At 46.2% G+C, this 14,680-nt stretch overlaps 1 protein-coding gene across 1 annotated transcript in view; it reads right to left on the bottom strand.

Annotated features, from left to right (window-relative positions):
- ANAPC1 (anaphase promoting complex subunit 1) overlaps positions 1-14,680 on the bottom strand; it is a 2,053,226-nt gene that overhangs the window by 1,164,878 nt on the left and 873,668 nt on the right. The window contains exon 25 of the mRNA XM_069606837.1: positions 6,499-6,725. Within this exon, the coding sequence (XP_069462938.1) occupies positions 6,499-6,725 (227 nt within the window). The remainder of the gene's footprint in view (positions 1-6,498; positions 6,726-14,680) is intronic.

Below are 14,680 nucleotides of genomic sequence, written 5' to 3'. Positions count from 1 at the left end.
TAAAACCAGCAAATAAAGATTGCCTTTACCTGGAGCCAGAGAAGCAAATTCCATGAACCTCTGGTAACTGAAAAGGTAATGAGCAGTGCAATGTACAAAATAAACAAAACATTCTATTTCCTCAAGAGTAAATACTCCCTTTTAGAACAGTAGTGGACAGTGTATGGAAACTCCATGTTGTTTCCCTCCTGCAATTACAAGTAGGACATGGGTGGTGTGACAAAAAAAAAAAAATCACATTTCATCTAACCTAACCTTTCCCCAATTGTCAATGACACTTGCATAAATATGTAAAGCTTAAATGGCCATGAGCGTTCCCACAATAAACTGAATTACAATGAATCAACAGGTAGCTATGAGAATAAAACTAATAACAGATAATATTAACCTTACATTGAATACGGCCCTTACTATCTCCCTTTAGTGCATCACATTAGAGCAAATGGGTCTCTTTTTTCCTAGGAAAGAGTTCAAGTCATAATGCCTGCCTTTCCTCTCCTGAAGGACAATGTCCATATCCTTTGTATCCTGGACTAAAGTGAGCAGTTTATTTGTTGCCTCAGAAGGGGCCCTTGCCCTTGGTACAGGCCCCCTTCACAGACCAAAAACAAAACCTCAATATAACCAACACAGGAAGCTACAATCTGCAGTGTTTAAAAAAACATACAAAATTTGGCACCAAATGAAAAGATACATTGCCAGCTTACTTATCTTGTATTTTTGTATTTGCATTTTATTGAAGTTATATAGCCCTTTAATCCAAAGTGCTTTTCATAAGAACAGGCAAAATACAACAAGCATAAGATGGCAATTGAATCATAACTCGAAAACAGTTTAAAGAACAATTTACAACATCGCAGAGGTGAGGAGGGAGTAGGGAGGGACAGGGTGAGCGAGGGAAAGGTAGGAGTTAGTGGGGGTAAGAGCGGGAGAGGAGGGAATGTAAGAGTGAATGAGGAAGAGGAGAGGAAAGAATGGGACTATATGAGAGCACGGGGTGGGGGGGAGGAGGTAGAGAGGGAAGGGAAGAGCAGTGGTAGGAGGTGATGAATGAAGGTGAGGGATAAGAACGAAAGGAAACGAAGGGAGCTAGGGAGGTGAGTGAAAAAGGTAAGATTTGAGAGAAGAGCGAAAGGAAGGGAAGGAGGGGGAAGAGCGGATGTGAAGGGGGAGGCGGTTCCAGTAGAAGGGAGCAAGTAGTTGGAAAGATCGGAAGCGAGAGGGGGCACAGGGAGGTGGAGGAGGAGAGTAGGAAAAGATTAGCAGAACGGAGAGAACGAGAAGGGGTATAGAAAGTGAGAAGGGAGGAGAGATGTGGGGGGGGGCAAGACCATAGAGGGATTTGAAGGCAAGACAGAGGAACTTGAATTTGAGATGGGAGTGAAACGGGAGTCAACCTAAAGAGGTGAGAGAAGAGGAGATGGAATCAAGAGGTGAGAGAAGGCAGAGGGAGCGGATGGATTTGAGTGGGGAGAGATGAGAGGAGGGGAGTCCCATTTTTCCATACAAAAATGTGATTTACTCCTTTCGTGCTCCTATCCCTGCAGCCTAGTAGGTTCGCAAGTTAGGGAGCAGCCTGACAGGGCCAGATGGTGCTTTGCTGATGTTGCATGTTCGATAGGATGGTGCGGGGGTCATGCATTGGCAGTCTATTGTCCTTCGTTTTGTTTCTTCACAGGTGCACAAGGATGCACACACAGCTCTGTGAAAGGAGCACTTGTAAATGAGGTTCACCATTACCTGGGGGCCAGGTGGGCTCGCTTTCTTTTTTCTGGTCAGAACTCTCCCCCTCAAGAAGCATGGAATAGCATTCCATGCTCACTGCTCTATTCAAGTGTGTGGCTGCAGATGGGCAATGCTCAGGGCAGCCCTCTGAATGCCCAAAACAGGCAAATACTCCAAAGAACAAAAAATACAGAAAACAATACTCCCCACAAACAAGTCAAAATGGCACATAGGAACCTGCCTCCATCCACACAGCTCTGTAGATATGTTTGGGCCAGTAGTACTGGTAAAATTGGGCACAAAAGACAGCTCTACTATTGTTGCTGCCATATCTGAAGACCTTAAAAGGTAAAAATGATTTAATTTGCACAAATGACCAGATGAAATTAAGTATGGATAACAAAATTATATGTTTGAGTCAAAATACATGTTTACTTGAATACAAATGTAAAAATAAAAAGTAATTCCTATTCCCAAAGTGAAATTAAAAGGCTCTCCCTCTGAGAGCGTGAATTACTTTAATACTGTGACAATTCGCTAGGTCTCGTCACTTCTCCCCAAGGGGGAGCCCTTTCCCATGAGATTAGGAAGGTGTGGCCGCTACCCAATAGTCCCCCTGAGGTGGTATAATGCAGGAGGACCACTGGGGATAAACCAATGTATTTCTGTAGTGGCAGGAGTACACCAAGATAGAAAATGTTAGGACAAAAAAAGAACATAGAAAGCATAAGGATTATTGACTTTCCCGGTATTGAGACGAGGTGGCTCACAGGAAGCACGAGGAATACCAATGAGCCGTTGACAACAGGTGTTGATGTTACGCTGGAGAGAAGCAAGCCCCATATGAAGGAAAGTGAAAAAGCACTCAAGGTCGTTGCCTTCCTCCCTAGTCAGAGAACCCGGGAGTTTCGAAGTACGTGGTGGACACGATGGAAGGGTTCTGCAGATGACGCCAACGGGAAGCTGAGAGAGTCAATGACAGGTCCTGTGTTGGCAGGACAGAGGTCAGCTGCAAATAGGCGAGATACTGGCACGACCTCCAGAAGGAGGTGGACCGTGGTCCTCGAGCAAGCCTCAACCTGCAGAGACGTGCAAAAGCAGACGGCTACGGGAAGGAGACCAACTCCAGTCCATGGAGAGACTGGCGCCGTGCAAGCAAGTCCCAGAAGGTAATGGGAAGCACTGGCGGACTGGTAGGGATCCGGGGGGACTTAAGATATCTCAGCTTCAGGACAGAGTAAGTGCTTCAAGGGTCTGGGACCCGAACAAAAGTAAAGAGCATCAAGGGAAACGTCCTCGTACCAGAGGCGGGGATAAGTCCACTAACCAGCAAATAAGGGTTTGGGACCCCAATGAAAGAAGAGTGCATCTGAGGACATCTTCCTCATATCAGTGGCAAAGGTAAGCCCAATGACCACCAGAGAAGGGTCTGGAACCCAGAGATAACTTTGTTAATTCTATGAAAAAGTGCCAAGGCAAAGCCAAGTGGGAAAAGAGCTCTCAAACACCAGAAGGGAGTAATTCTCCTGTTGGGAAAATCAAAACCAGTGTAGTATGATGAGTCATTCCCCCCTGACATTTGTGTTCAAGAGAGGACATTTTTGGGAACATCATACATATACCAGGAAAAGGGAGTCATTCTCTTCGGTGGAGAACTTTGTGAGATTTCTGAAGGCCAGGAAGGGACTCATTACTTCTGGTATTGTCTTTGCAAGAGAACATTGAGGGAACACTACCCATACACCAAGAGAAGGAAGCCATTCTCTCGGAGAAAGAACTTTGTTGGGCAATATCAGTTTTAGTTGTAGTGCAAGGGTTAGAAATAGGTTCTGACAGCATGGTGGATTTTCATTTGGACGGACATTCTGACAGTTGAGATTTGTTTGAGGCAGGGAAACTCCTCTTAGAGATGGGAACAGGGAAGGTTTCTTTTGCGGTAAAAATAGTCATTAACCACAAATATGCAACGTTTGTGTCAGCCCCCAAATCAACAGAAAATGATTTTGAAAGGGGTGGCCGGTCACAATTCTTTTCTGCCGAGTTCTGGTTCTCTGGTCTATGGAGTCCAGGGGGATGCAAATCCTTCAATTCATGCAACGTTCTGTGTGTAAAGGTTAGGGCTCATCTCCCTCAGAGGCCTGCCACACTGTATCCTGCCCTGGGAACCAGAGTACAGTGAGTGGCAGTGCCCAAACTTTTATTCTTCCTCTCGTTCCATATGCCCCAACGTGCGCTGGGCCATGGCGGCGGTTCAAAGGTTTCCCTTCAGCTGTTGAAAGTGGCAGCAAAAGCAGTCATGGCACGACAAGTGAAAGTGGCAGTCCAACCCCGGTCTCCTCTCCTCAGACTCTCTCAAGAACTTTGACTCAATCCAAACGTTTGTTTCACACAGGGGGTTGATAATCTCCATCAGGGCAAACATTTGATTCAATATCAGCCAGTTTAGGACAAAGAGACAAAGTAAAGCATGATAAAACAGTTCAACAGTATTTTACATTAGAACAGATGGCAACAATAAAACTGTTCACCTTGCAGACGTAAAAATGCCAATATATTATACTGTCAATTTTTTATTTTATATTTACGCAATGTTTTGTGCCATGTTTTGTTAACAAAAATGTTTTTTCGCCAAGGTGTGTAGGTTTACTACTCTTTGTAGGTGACCCACGTACTGTTTCCATGGGTTAACACCATATAGGTGTCCTCAACCCTCACTGAGCCAGAATACTGCAGCCACTGTTTAGTCTTTAAATGCTGTGAGGAACCGGAGGGCGCCCTCACTTCTTTTCCCCTGGGATCCTCCTCTCAGGTGGCCAGGGAAAGGCCATCGCTTTTGGATCCTGATCCTTGGGGGTGGATATGCGAGGGAGGATCACCTGGGTGGAGGGAACGTCCTTAGGTGAGACATTGTATCCCCCTTTCCATTTTCTAAATGATCCCTCTATCCCTCAAGACTGTGTAGGCTACAGTCAGCCTTTTTCCCTTTCTTACCCCCAAAATATCCCCCAGAAACATTAATACTGGGACGAGGAAGAGACCAAGGAAACATCCTCATTTGGGTAAGACAAATGTAAGTCAGTCTTATAATGTTCATACAAACACAGAGTTAGGCACACTATTTAATTCAAATCCCTCCAAACACCACTCTGGTACTGAGACGAGGAAGAGGGCTATGGAGGATTTCAGTTGGTGAAGCAAGGCATGTCCAGCTAATAGGTTTCACCATGGTCAGGCAAGTGAATTCAATGACCTGCACCTGTGGTCAATTAACAATCTCAAGTTGTATAAAGATGCTGGCTGCCCAGCACAAGGTGAGACACAGCCTGGAGAGAAAGAAGCAGGCTCGACAACCAAAGTGGTCTGAAGAGAAACTGACTGGAGAGTAGCCGTGCCAATAAGGATTAAGAGAGACAAAGAGGCCAAGGCTGGCCGTGAGAGGGTCTAGAAATCCTGCTGTTCTCCCTGTCAGGTGTACGCAGCTGATCGCTGCAGGACATCAGAAGAGCGAGCGAAGATCGCAGAGGCTACCGAGAAAGATGAGCAGAGCTAATAGAAAATCAGAGCAGAGAACCCTGAAAGAGCAACCATATAGAACCGGTGAGTGAGAACAGTGAAACACTCATACCGGGGAGCTCCGGGGAGTGGAAACAAGCAAGTTTGAATGTCAAGCAAACTGAAGTTGGAAGCACTTTTCAATGTTGGAATAAGTGCCCTTGAATACTGAACAAGTTGAAAGTTGATATAGGCACTTTTGAAAGCGGAAACAAGCTATTTTGAATACCGAAAAAACATTGTAAGGACTTTTGAATGCCGTACAGAACAAAAGCAAGTTATGAGCACTTGAGAGTGAAGTGAAGGTAAAGTGGTGCAAATAGGAGATACCACAGAATGACTTGTGCGAGACACAAGGGGTGGATAAGCCAGAAGAAAACCAAAAGTGTAACAAAGTGCATGGTGGCCAACAAGCCACAGTAAAGTGTTTGAGGTTAAGAGGAAACCTGTATCGGCAAGAGCCAGAAGAATACAGAAAGGGTGAGAAAGCGCAAAGTGGTATTGGTTGCGTGACCTGTAATGAGTGGACCATGTGGTCCGACAATTGCGCCTAGACCGAGTAGTGGCCCCTTTATGGAGAGTGTGGATGAAAGTTAACAAAGAGACTTGCGTTTTGCAACAGCCGCTTATGTGATATTGAAGTCAAACAGACTTACCTATGTGAACCAATGAAATGAATTGATGAGGATTTGGGAAGGGTCCCAAAGAACTGTATTGTTTTGAAAAGCTGCACGATTTTAATTTGTGCTGCTTCGGAAAAGCTGGAAGATTTGAACTGGTATTGTTTTAAAAAGCTGGAAGATTTGAACTCATGGTGTAGGGAACCCTGAGACTTTGTGAACTGTTTTGGGACTTGAGGAAGCGGACTACAAGCCAAGAGCTGGAAGAAGCGCAAAACTTTATTCCGACCACTATTTGCTTACATCCTTACACATTGTATACAGTTAGTTGAGAGGGCAAGTATAGGTTTTGGACCAAGACAGACATTTGATTCAGACTTCCTGACACAGACTATCCTTTGTTTTCTTTAGGTAGGGCAATCCCACCTTAGCATAGGGCAAGTTATGCCTTATTCCAATCTGCCTTTTATGTTACTAAAGCATTGGTTAGACAACTTGAACCTGTTGTCTGTGTCTGACTCCTGAAGCCTTCACAAAGTGCACACATACACTATCAATGTTCACCTCAATACGCAGCTACAAAACACATGAAAGTGATTACCTGTTTTCTTTCTCTTCTATGTACTCGTGGTCGCTTACTTCAGGCATCTGCACTACATTGACACGCACAGGAAGGCTACTCTGAAGGAGTCTGCGTACTTCTTGCACCCGTAAGTCTTCACTCCATATCAAGGACATTACTTCCTGGTTCATGTCATTCATACCATCATCTTCCTCTTCAACCTCACCTCCTACAGGAGCATCTGATGCCAGCACCTGAGTAACAGACTTAAAGCAAAATAGATGACAATAAATGAAAGTGAAAAAAAACAGTGGCAAATATTTTGGTTGTTTTATTCTCAACATACTTATTTTGGAATCTTGTTATTTATTAACTTCTGACATTAATTATGAGAAGCATACATTAAAATAACCTTAAATTGTTGTCAAAGATTGTTTTAGAATTCCAAAAATTAAAGACAAAACTACAAGGACAGTACAGTAAAATATTGTTTACTGGTGGCATTTCTTACTGTAATGTATAATAATGAACAGGTTTTAAAATAAACATTTATGCTAGAATCCTCCCCTATCTTAAAGCTTTTTTAATTTTTTTAAAAACATTTATTTTGGAATTGACGCGCATCATTCAATATCTTCAATAAATAAGACCGGTCATTTGAACTTGAGCAGGAGCACATGCAAATGAGGAGCACTTCTCGTGCAAATACATCAAATCACAATTCCTCAGTATTCTTGTGCGCAATGTCTCTCCCTACCACCTCAGTGCGTACCACAGCCGCTGTGGCACACATCTCTTCACAGCTGGCCATATCCTCTACCTGCTGCAGCTATGGTACCTATTCAGGCTGATAGCCTTGACTTGTATCCGTTTACTTCATTGCCATCTTATTATCCCACCATTGCCCGATTTTAATGCTTTTTTAAAGAAGTGCAATTGTTTGGAAAAATAATGATATTCACTTTCTCAACCTCGGAAAGATGAAGAGCTGAGTGTGCCTTGACGGGATTTAGATTTGAGTCAGTTGCATAGATATAGGTCAGTGTTTCAAGCTTTAAGTTTTCAAACTAGAAGTTGAAAAATTACATCTGGAAAATAACCATTTTTGTATACTGTGCACTGTTATGCCATTAACTTCAAAACATTGAGATTGAAAATATTATTTCTTGGTACATTTCTATTTGTTATCATGTTTGACGTTCTTTTTCCCCAAATGACCTCCTTATATCCCATCATACCCAACCCTGTAATTCATGTTCCCTAGAATGCAGCCATGCCTTGTATTGTTTTACAGTTAAATAGCAAACCATTCCTAAATAGATGCATTTTAAATTAAAATTGTATATTTTCACTGTATTCAATAGCAGGAACTACATTTTATAAAAACAAATCAATTCATAAGCTTTCCTCAAAATGTTGCGACTGCTACATTTAGGGAAAGTTGGCAAGTAGCAGCCTCACCCAAATGCCTCAGACTACTGAATCGATAAATTATAAACAAATCAACAGAAAAATTGTTGTCTTAGCGCCCATGTGCACGAGCAGCCTTTGGATTCATGTTTTAATGTTTCAGACTCAAATTGATGATTATTACAGTGTACATATTCACCAACATCAAGCCACACCCTCTGGAGGACCTGTTGCTTTCAAGATACAAATTAAGTTCAAACAAAGTTTCACGAAAGGAAAAGGAAAAAGGAAAAGTTACTTATCATAGTGCCTACTGTACTCAAAGTCCATAGTCCGCTTTTCCTCTATACTGTATGGGAGCCCACGATAGGGGAGGAGAGTGGGGCCTTTTCAGTGCAAGAATGGAGCACTTCAACTTGAATTCACAAGTCTGCTATTGTTCTGCTGCAGCACACAGCACTGCAACTTAGCCACCCCTATGCCCCTCCCACCATCCCCATCCTGCGCGGACTACTAACCTTTAATAACATGCTCTTTGTAGCCATAACATCTGCAAGAAGGCTGAGCGAGATACAGGCCCTCTCTCCTGCAAAGTACACAGTCCTCTCGAGGGATGCATTTAACCTCAGAGTGAGACCTTTCTTTCTTCCCAAAGGAGCTGAAATTCATTTGGCTCACAAAATCCTGCTTGCAGTGTTCTACCCTTCTCACCCTTCCAAGGAGGAAGGTTCCAAAGATTGGATCCCAAAAGTACTTGTCGCTTTTATTTGTCTAGGACTTAAGAATTTAGATTGGAACATCACCATTTTTGTAAGTGACACTGGTGCTACGATGGGCTGGTCAATGACAAAACAGATGTCTAGATTGATAGTGCTTTGCATCTCAGAATGCTAAACTATTATATTCTATTCTGAGGGATGCAGTGACAGAGGGAGATGCCAGTCCTGGATATGTGTTAGGGCTCCCCCCAGACCCCCCGGTCTTTGTTGCATACTTTTCCCAAACACTTGCCTGGATACTCTGTCCGGTCAGAAATCCGGATTCGGCAGAACAGCCCTTCAAAAGGAACAAGTTACTTACCTGTAACTGCTGTTTTCCAGCATGGATATGGAATGGATTCACATGCTCATGAATACGATTACACAGCAGTACATATACACATCCATGGAAGGTGGCAAGGCCCAACAGAAGCAACACACTTACCCCTGGAACAGACTCCACTAAAGCAAACCGGTTCCGTAGCATCGCTTGGCCAACCCGGGACTCCTCCCTAGAATCCCTTTCGATGCAGTAGAATCTTGTGAAGGTGTGCGTGGTGCTCCATGTAGCAGTCCTGCAGATGTCAAGAAGGAGAACACCAGAGTGAAACCAAGTTGTCGCTGTAATGGCTCTGGTGGAGTGGGCTCTCGGCCGGCATGGTAGCAGTCTGTTGGCCACACGATGACAGTGCATGGTGCAGCCGAAGAGCCACCTGGATAAGGAAGCCTGAGACAAGGGCTTTCTGTGATTCACAGGTCCAAATTTCACATCCTCCCAACATCCTTTGTGCGTGCCACATAAAACTTCGAGGCACGAGCAACATCCAGCGAATGCAACGCCCTCTCAGCGGGCGACGAAGGATTCGGGAAGAAGACTGGTAGGACCAAAGGCTTGTTGAGATGGAATTCAGAAGGAACCTTTGGCTTAAAGGTTGGGTGGGTCTGTAACACCACCTTCGTAGCATAGAAAAACAAATAAGGTTGCTTGCATTAGAGCACCTGAATCTCCCTGACCCGCCTGGCTGAAGCAATGGCCACTAGGAAAGCAGTCTTCATGAGAGGAACTTCAGAGGGGCCTGATGCAATGGCTCGAATGGGGAACCCATGAGTTTAGTCAAAACAACATTGAGCTCCCAAGCCAGACCTGGCGCATTCACTGGCGGAAAAGTCCTGAAGGTGCCTTTGAGGAACTCCTTGATAAGCCTGTGTGACTACAGGGCGGGCTTGCCCGGCATCCGTGTGTACCTGGATATGGCCCGCCAGGTGTACCTTGAGAGGCGTGAGCCAGATCAGCCTTGGCCAGAGAAAGCAGGTACGGAAGGAGCTGTGATCCACAGAGGTGTAATCTTCTGAGTCCTGCACCACACTGTGAATAGCTTACATTTGTGGCCGTAGCAAGACATCGTAGATGAAGCCCTGGCCTTGGACAGGATTTTCTTGCATTCCAGCGGTAGAGCGTAATGTCCAAACTCTAGGGCTGCAGGATCCAGGCCGTGAGGCTCAGCGACGCTGGGTTGTGGTGCAGTATTGATCCGTCCTCTCTGGGGAGAAGGTCAGTAAGTGGAGGAAGTCGGATGGACTGTGCCACTGACAGACGGCGCAGGCCTGGGTACCACATCTGCCGTTTCCACGCTTGAGCAAGGAGGATCATCCTTCAATGGCAATGTCTGAGTGTGTTGATCACACGTAGCAGGAGCGGAATTGGAGGGAAGGTGGACAGGGAGAGCTCCTCCAATGGGAAAGATAAAGCATCCCCAAGGTTCCTCGGTTGAGGGTATATGCTGGCAAACCTTTGGCACTTGGAGTTGGCGGCCATCACAAAGAGTTTGATTTGGGGTTGACCCCAATTGCTGAAGAGACAGGATACTTTCACCTGCTGAAGCTCCCATTCATGGCAGGACTGCAACTCCCTGCTGAGCGAGTCTACAATGGTGTTTTTGATGCTTGAATGGGCCTTAAAGGGGACAAGGAAATGCTCAGAAGAATGGCCTAGTGCCACAGGGCTTGGGCCTCCCAGGAAAGTGCGGCAGAGTGCATCCCTCCTTGCTTGCGGATGTAGAACATGGTGCTGGTGTTGTCTGTGAAAATGTGCTCCACCTTCCCCTTCAACTGTGGTAGGAGTGACTTGAGGGCCCAGAAGAATGCCCGGGATTCCAGGACGTCGTTGTGGAGGTCCTTCTCTTCCAGGGGCCGAAGGCCCCTGGCATGGAACTATCCAGTGTGGGTCCCCAGCCCTTCCAGGGAGGCGCCCGTGCTGACCGTGGCCTTAAAATGGAGGCATCTGGAAAGGAGCAACTTTCGTGAGATGTGGCGGTACTCCCCACCATCATAGAGTTTTTCAAAACTTCTGGTTGAGGACAACCTTGTTTGTCCATGTGCCCGTTATCTGCAGCCATCATGCACCCAGGAACTCTTGAAGAGGACTCATCTGGAGCCTGCAGAATGGGACGCAGTGGATGCATGCCTAACATTGACTTGATGACCCGCACTGTTGTGTTCTGCGCCGTTAAAAGGCGCTGCACCTTCCCCTAAATGGCCATCACCCTCTCCTCTGAGGGGGTTGCCAGGCATGCAACCGTGTTGAGACGGGGACCCAAGAACAGAGTGTTCTGCGATGGCCCCGTGCAGGACTTCGGATAATTGATAGAGAATCTGAGCTCCGTCAGAAGGTGAATGGTTTCTGTGGTGTGCGAGAGCAGGTGCAGATGAGCCAGTCGTCCAATTAGGGCTAGACAGGGATCCCCTTGAGGCGCATGTGTGCCGCGACCGGTCACAAACATTTCGTGAACACCCTTGGTATTGACGTTAAGCCGAAAGGCAGGGCCTTGAACTGATCGTGCCACCCGTGGACCACACAGCACAGGAACATCCGATGCTTTGGATGAGAGGGGACGTGAAAGTAAGTGTCCTCCAGGTCCAAGGTCGCCATAAAATCACCTTCCTGCAGCTGGTCGAGCATGTGCTGCAATGTGACCATTCTCAATTTCTGGGATTTCAAGTATTTGTTGAGAAGTGGCCGCTACCCTCCTGACCTTTTCCATTCCAGAAAGTATCTGGCGTACACTGAGGTGCCCCAAAGGTGCCGGGGTACGGTTCTATCGCCCACTTTCTTGCCATGGCCTGAACGTCCAGAAGCAGCTGGGCCATGTGTAGTTTCTGACGTTCCACAGGAGGAATGAGAAGACACCAGACCAAGGTGTGCCCCTGATGAAGAATGTCTAGCTCCCGTTTGTCCATGGTGATGGTCTTCCACCGTCAACAAATTTTGCTAGCCGGCCGCCCACTCGGGTGTGAAAGAAGGGGCCCGGATCCACAGCCAGTTCAGGCCTGCTTGGGCATCTGCATTCTGGCGTGTGGGCGACAGTAACGCTGCCCTCCGCTGCCATAGGCCTGTGAACAGCACCTGTAGGCCTCCTGGGTCGTGGAACGGGAGGGTCGATGATAGGGGGTGTTATACCCCTTGGAGGACGTTCCGGACTTTCCTCTTGAGGATCAAAAGAAAGACCTCCTCTGCTGCCATGTTCCCAGCTAGCATGCCATCTCTGCATTGTATTGTATATTTATAGAGCGCACCGGGCCGTTAGGCAACTGGGCACTTGTGAAAATCAAGTTACAGTTACATAAATATCTTAAATTTCTTATGTTACAGTTGCAGGCATAACTTACAATTACATACAGGATATTAGGATATATTTACAGTTATTGGTGGCATAAAGGGGATTAGAGGAAGGCATAGGGAGAGTGGAGAGGTGTCTAGGTCAGTGGAGACCAGTCGTTCAGAGGAGAGGCGTCAGCAGTCGTTGGTTTGTAGCCAGAGTTTAACATTGGTTTTGAACATGTGAAAGGAGGGAATGGCTCTAAGAGGATGTGGAACAGAGTTCCATAGATGTGCAGCCAATACTGGGAAGCTTGAACCTCCAGTTCTTTTCAGATTGAAATTTGGGATTCTGATACTATTGGTTTGGGCCTTTCTAATGGGGCGTTCAGATGTGTACCTAGTAAATTTCTCAGTGAGGTATGCGTGTTCTTTGTTATTAAGACAGTTGTCTGTAATGTTGAGGGTTTTGAGTTTGATACGGTCATTGATGGTCAGCCAGTTAGCAGTTCTTTGGTCAGATATGTGTTGTCCTTTGGGAATGCCTAGTGCTGTTCTGAGGGCGTTGTTTTGCAAGGTTTGGAGTTTATGGGTGTTGTGCTTGCTGGTGCCTAGATAAAGTGCGTTACAATACTCTACTTTCGATAGGATAAGGGCTCGTGCGATGGTGATGCAACTGTCCGTAGACAGAAATGGTTTACATGCGTGAATTAGCTTGCAAGTGTAGCTGGTTGCTGAAGCTGTGGCATTAACTTGCTTGTTGAGGTTGAGAGCTGAGTTTAAGTAGAATCCTAGCGTTTTGACTTCCTTGGCTACATTGATTTTGATACCATCAATAGTGATGGATTTGTATAGGTGGGAGAGTTTGTTGTCGTCATCGGAGCTTGTGCAGATCTGCACACACTCCCTCTGTGAATCCCCTGGCATCGTCTGGGACACTCGCCCCTCCCTGGGAGGGATGTTCCACAGGCGGTAGCCGTTCTTCCCCCTTACCCAACTGCTTCGGCAGTGCGGTGACGATAGGTACCACCACTTTCACAGGGGTGTCAGCGGATGTTGTCAGTAGAGTCGCCAAAGGAGCTGTACGCTGTGGGGGAAGGCCCCTCGCAGGGTTGCAGACTTGATCATATAGACCACCATCCTTGCCAGGCCCCCTTTCGACGAAAAGGTGATGGTCGTCGACAGTCGGCAACGGGATCGACTAAGTGGATTTTGAAGCCCTCGTCGACTGCGTCATGGACGTCTTGGAAGACGAGGCCGTCATCAATGGGGGACAGGCGGAGCCACCCGAGGACCTTTTCTTTGCAGGCTTGTCCAAAGACAGCAAACAAAGCTTTGATGGGTCAAAGACTTCCTCTTGGAAGGAGCACCCCTTACTGGCATGCTCGCAGGTGACATAGATGGCAATGGTGAACGTGTCCATCCCGAACTTGGACCGCCGGTGAACACAGCGGGATCCGTAGCATGGTGCTTAACCATCTTCTGGACCCCCACTGCGCAAGTGTGTCCTCAAAGGACCTCAACCTCTTTTCAGAGTTAGTTTGCTCATGGGACAGGCCGGTCCTGGCTGAGGCATAACCGTGCCCAGAGTTGCGTCCTTGGTCTTCCCCCAACTTGAGCCACGCTGCTAACCCGTTTTAACAGTCCTTTTTCGTCTTCTCCAAAAAACCACAGCAAATCTGCCATCCTTCCTCATTGTGGTCCGGATGCAGAAACTATAAGCACTTGTGGTGTCAGTCTTCAACACATACATTTCTCAGTCCACATTTTGCGCATATCTTGAAGATACTCGTCTCCTAGGACATGATGGGAAGGCGCGAAGTAGGCACAAGCCTAGCCCTCTTGAAAAACTTTGAAGAGAAGATCGGCATTGAAAGTTGATCTTGGCCGACAACGGGTAAACGCTGCTGGTAGTCAACCTATGGTCGAATGATGGAACAAAGTCAGTCAAAAAAACACTAAAAAGTATTTTTTTAAACTCAAAATAGCAACAAAAAAAACTAAGGGCAAGATGAGAGGACTATGAACACTGAAACGTGCAGTAAAAATCGCAAGATGGTCACCAGGGGTGGAGTTTAGGGAGACAACGTCATTGGCTGGGGGCAGTATGACCTAGAGGACAGTGATTGGTTTAGAGGAGAAATGCAGTTTTCAGGCTAAAGCAAAATTGCTTTTCTTTTTTACAAGGATTCCCAGCCTGACACCGGGGAATGTTCATGAACACGTGAATCCATGCCAAACCCTGTGCTGGAGAATTGCTTGACAATGCTTGCTCTCTGGTCTGGCTCACCCAGCCTCCAAAAGCCATGATGCTACTTTGGGAGTCTATGTAATAGGAGGAATCTGTGGGGGGACACTGTTAGAAGATAAAATATCTTAGCTAGTGTTATGTTCTTTCTGAAGGCGGTTCATCACCACCTAATTAATCTACCCTTTTAATGAAGGGCTACTCAATTTT

This window comes from Ambystoma mexicanum, chromosome 4p (assembly GCF_040938575.1).
Source record: "Ambystoma mexicanum isolate Mex_15411 chromosome 4p, UKY_AmexF1_1, whole genome shotgun sequence".
Classification (NCBI taxonomy): Eukaryota; Metazoa; Chordata; class Amphibia; order Caudata; family Ambystomatidae; genus Ambystoma; species Ambystoma mexicanum.
This window is presented reverse-complemented; position numbering and strand designations above follow the sequence as displayed.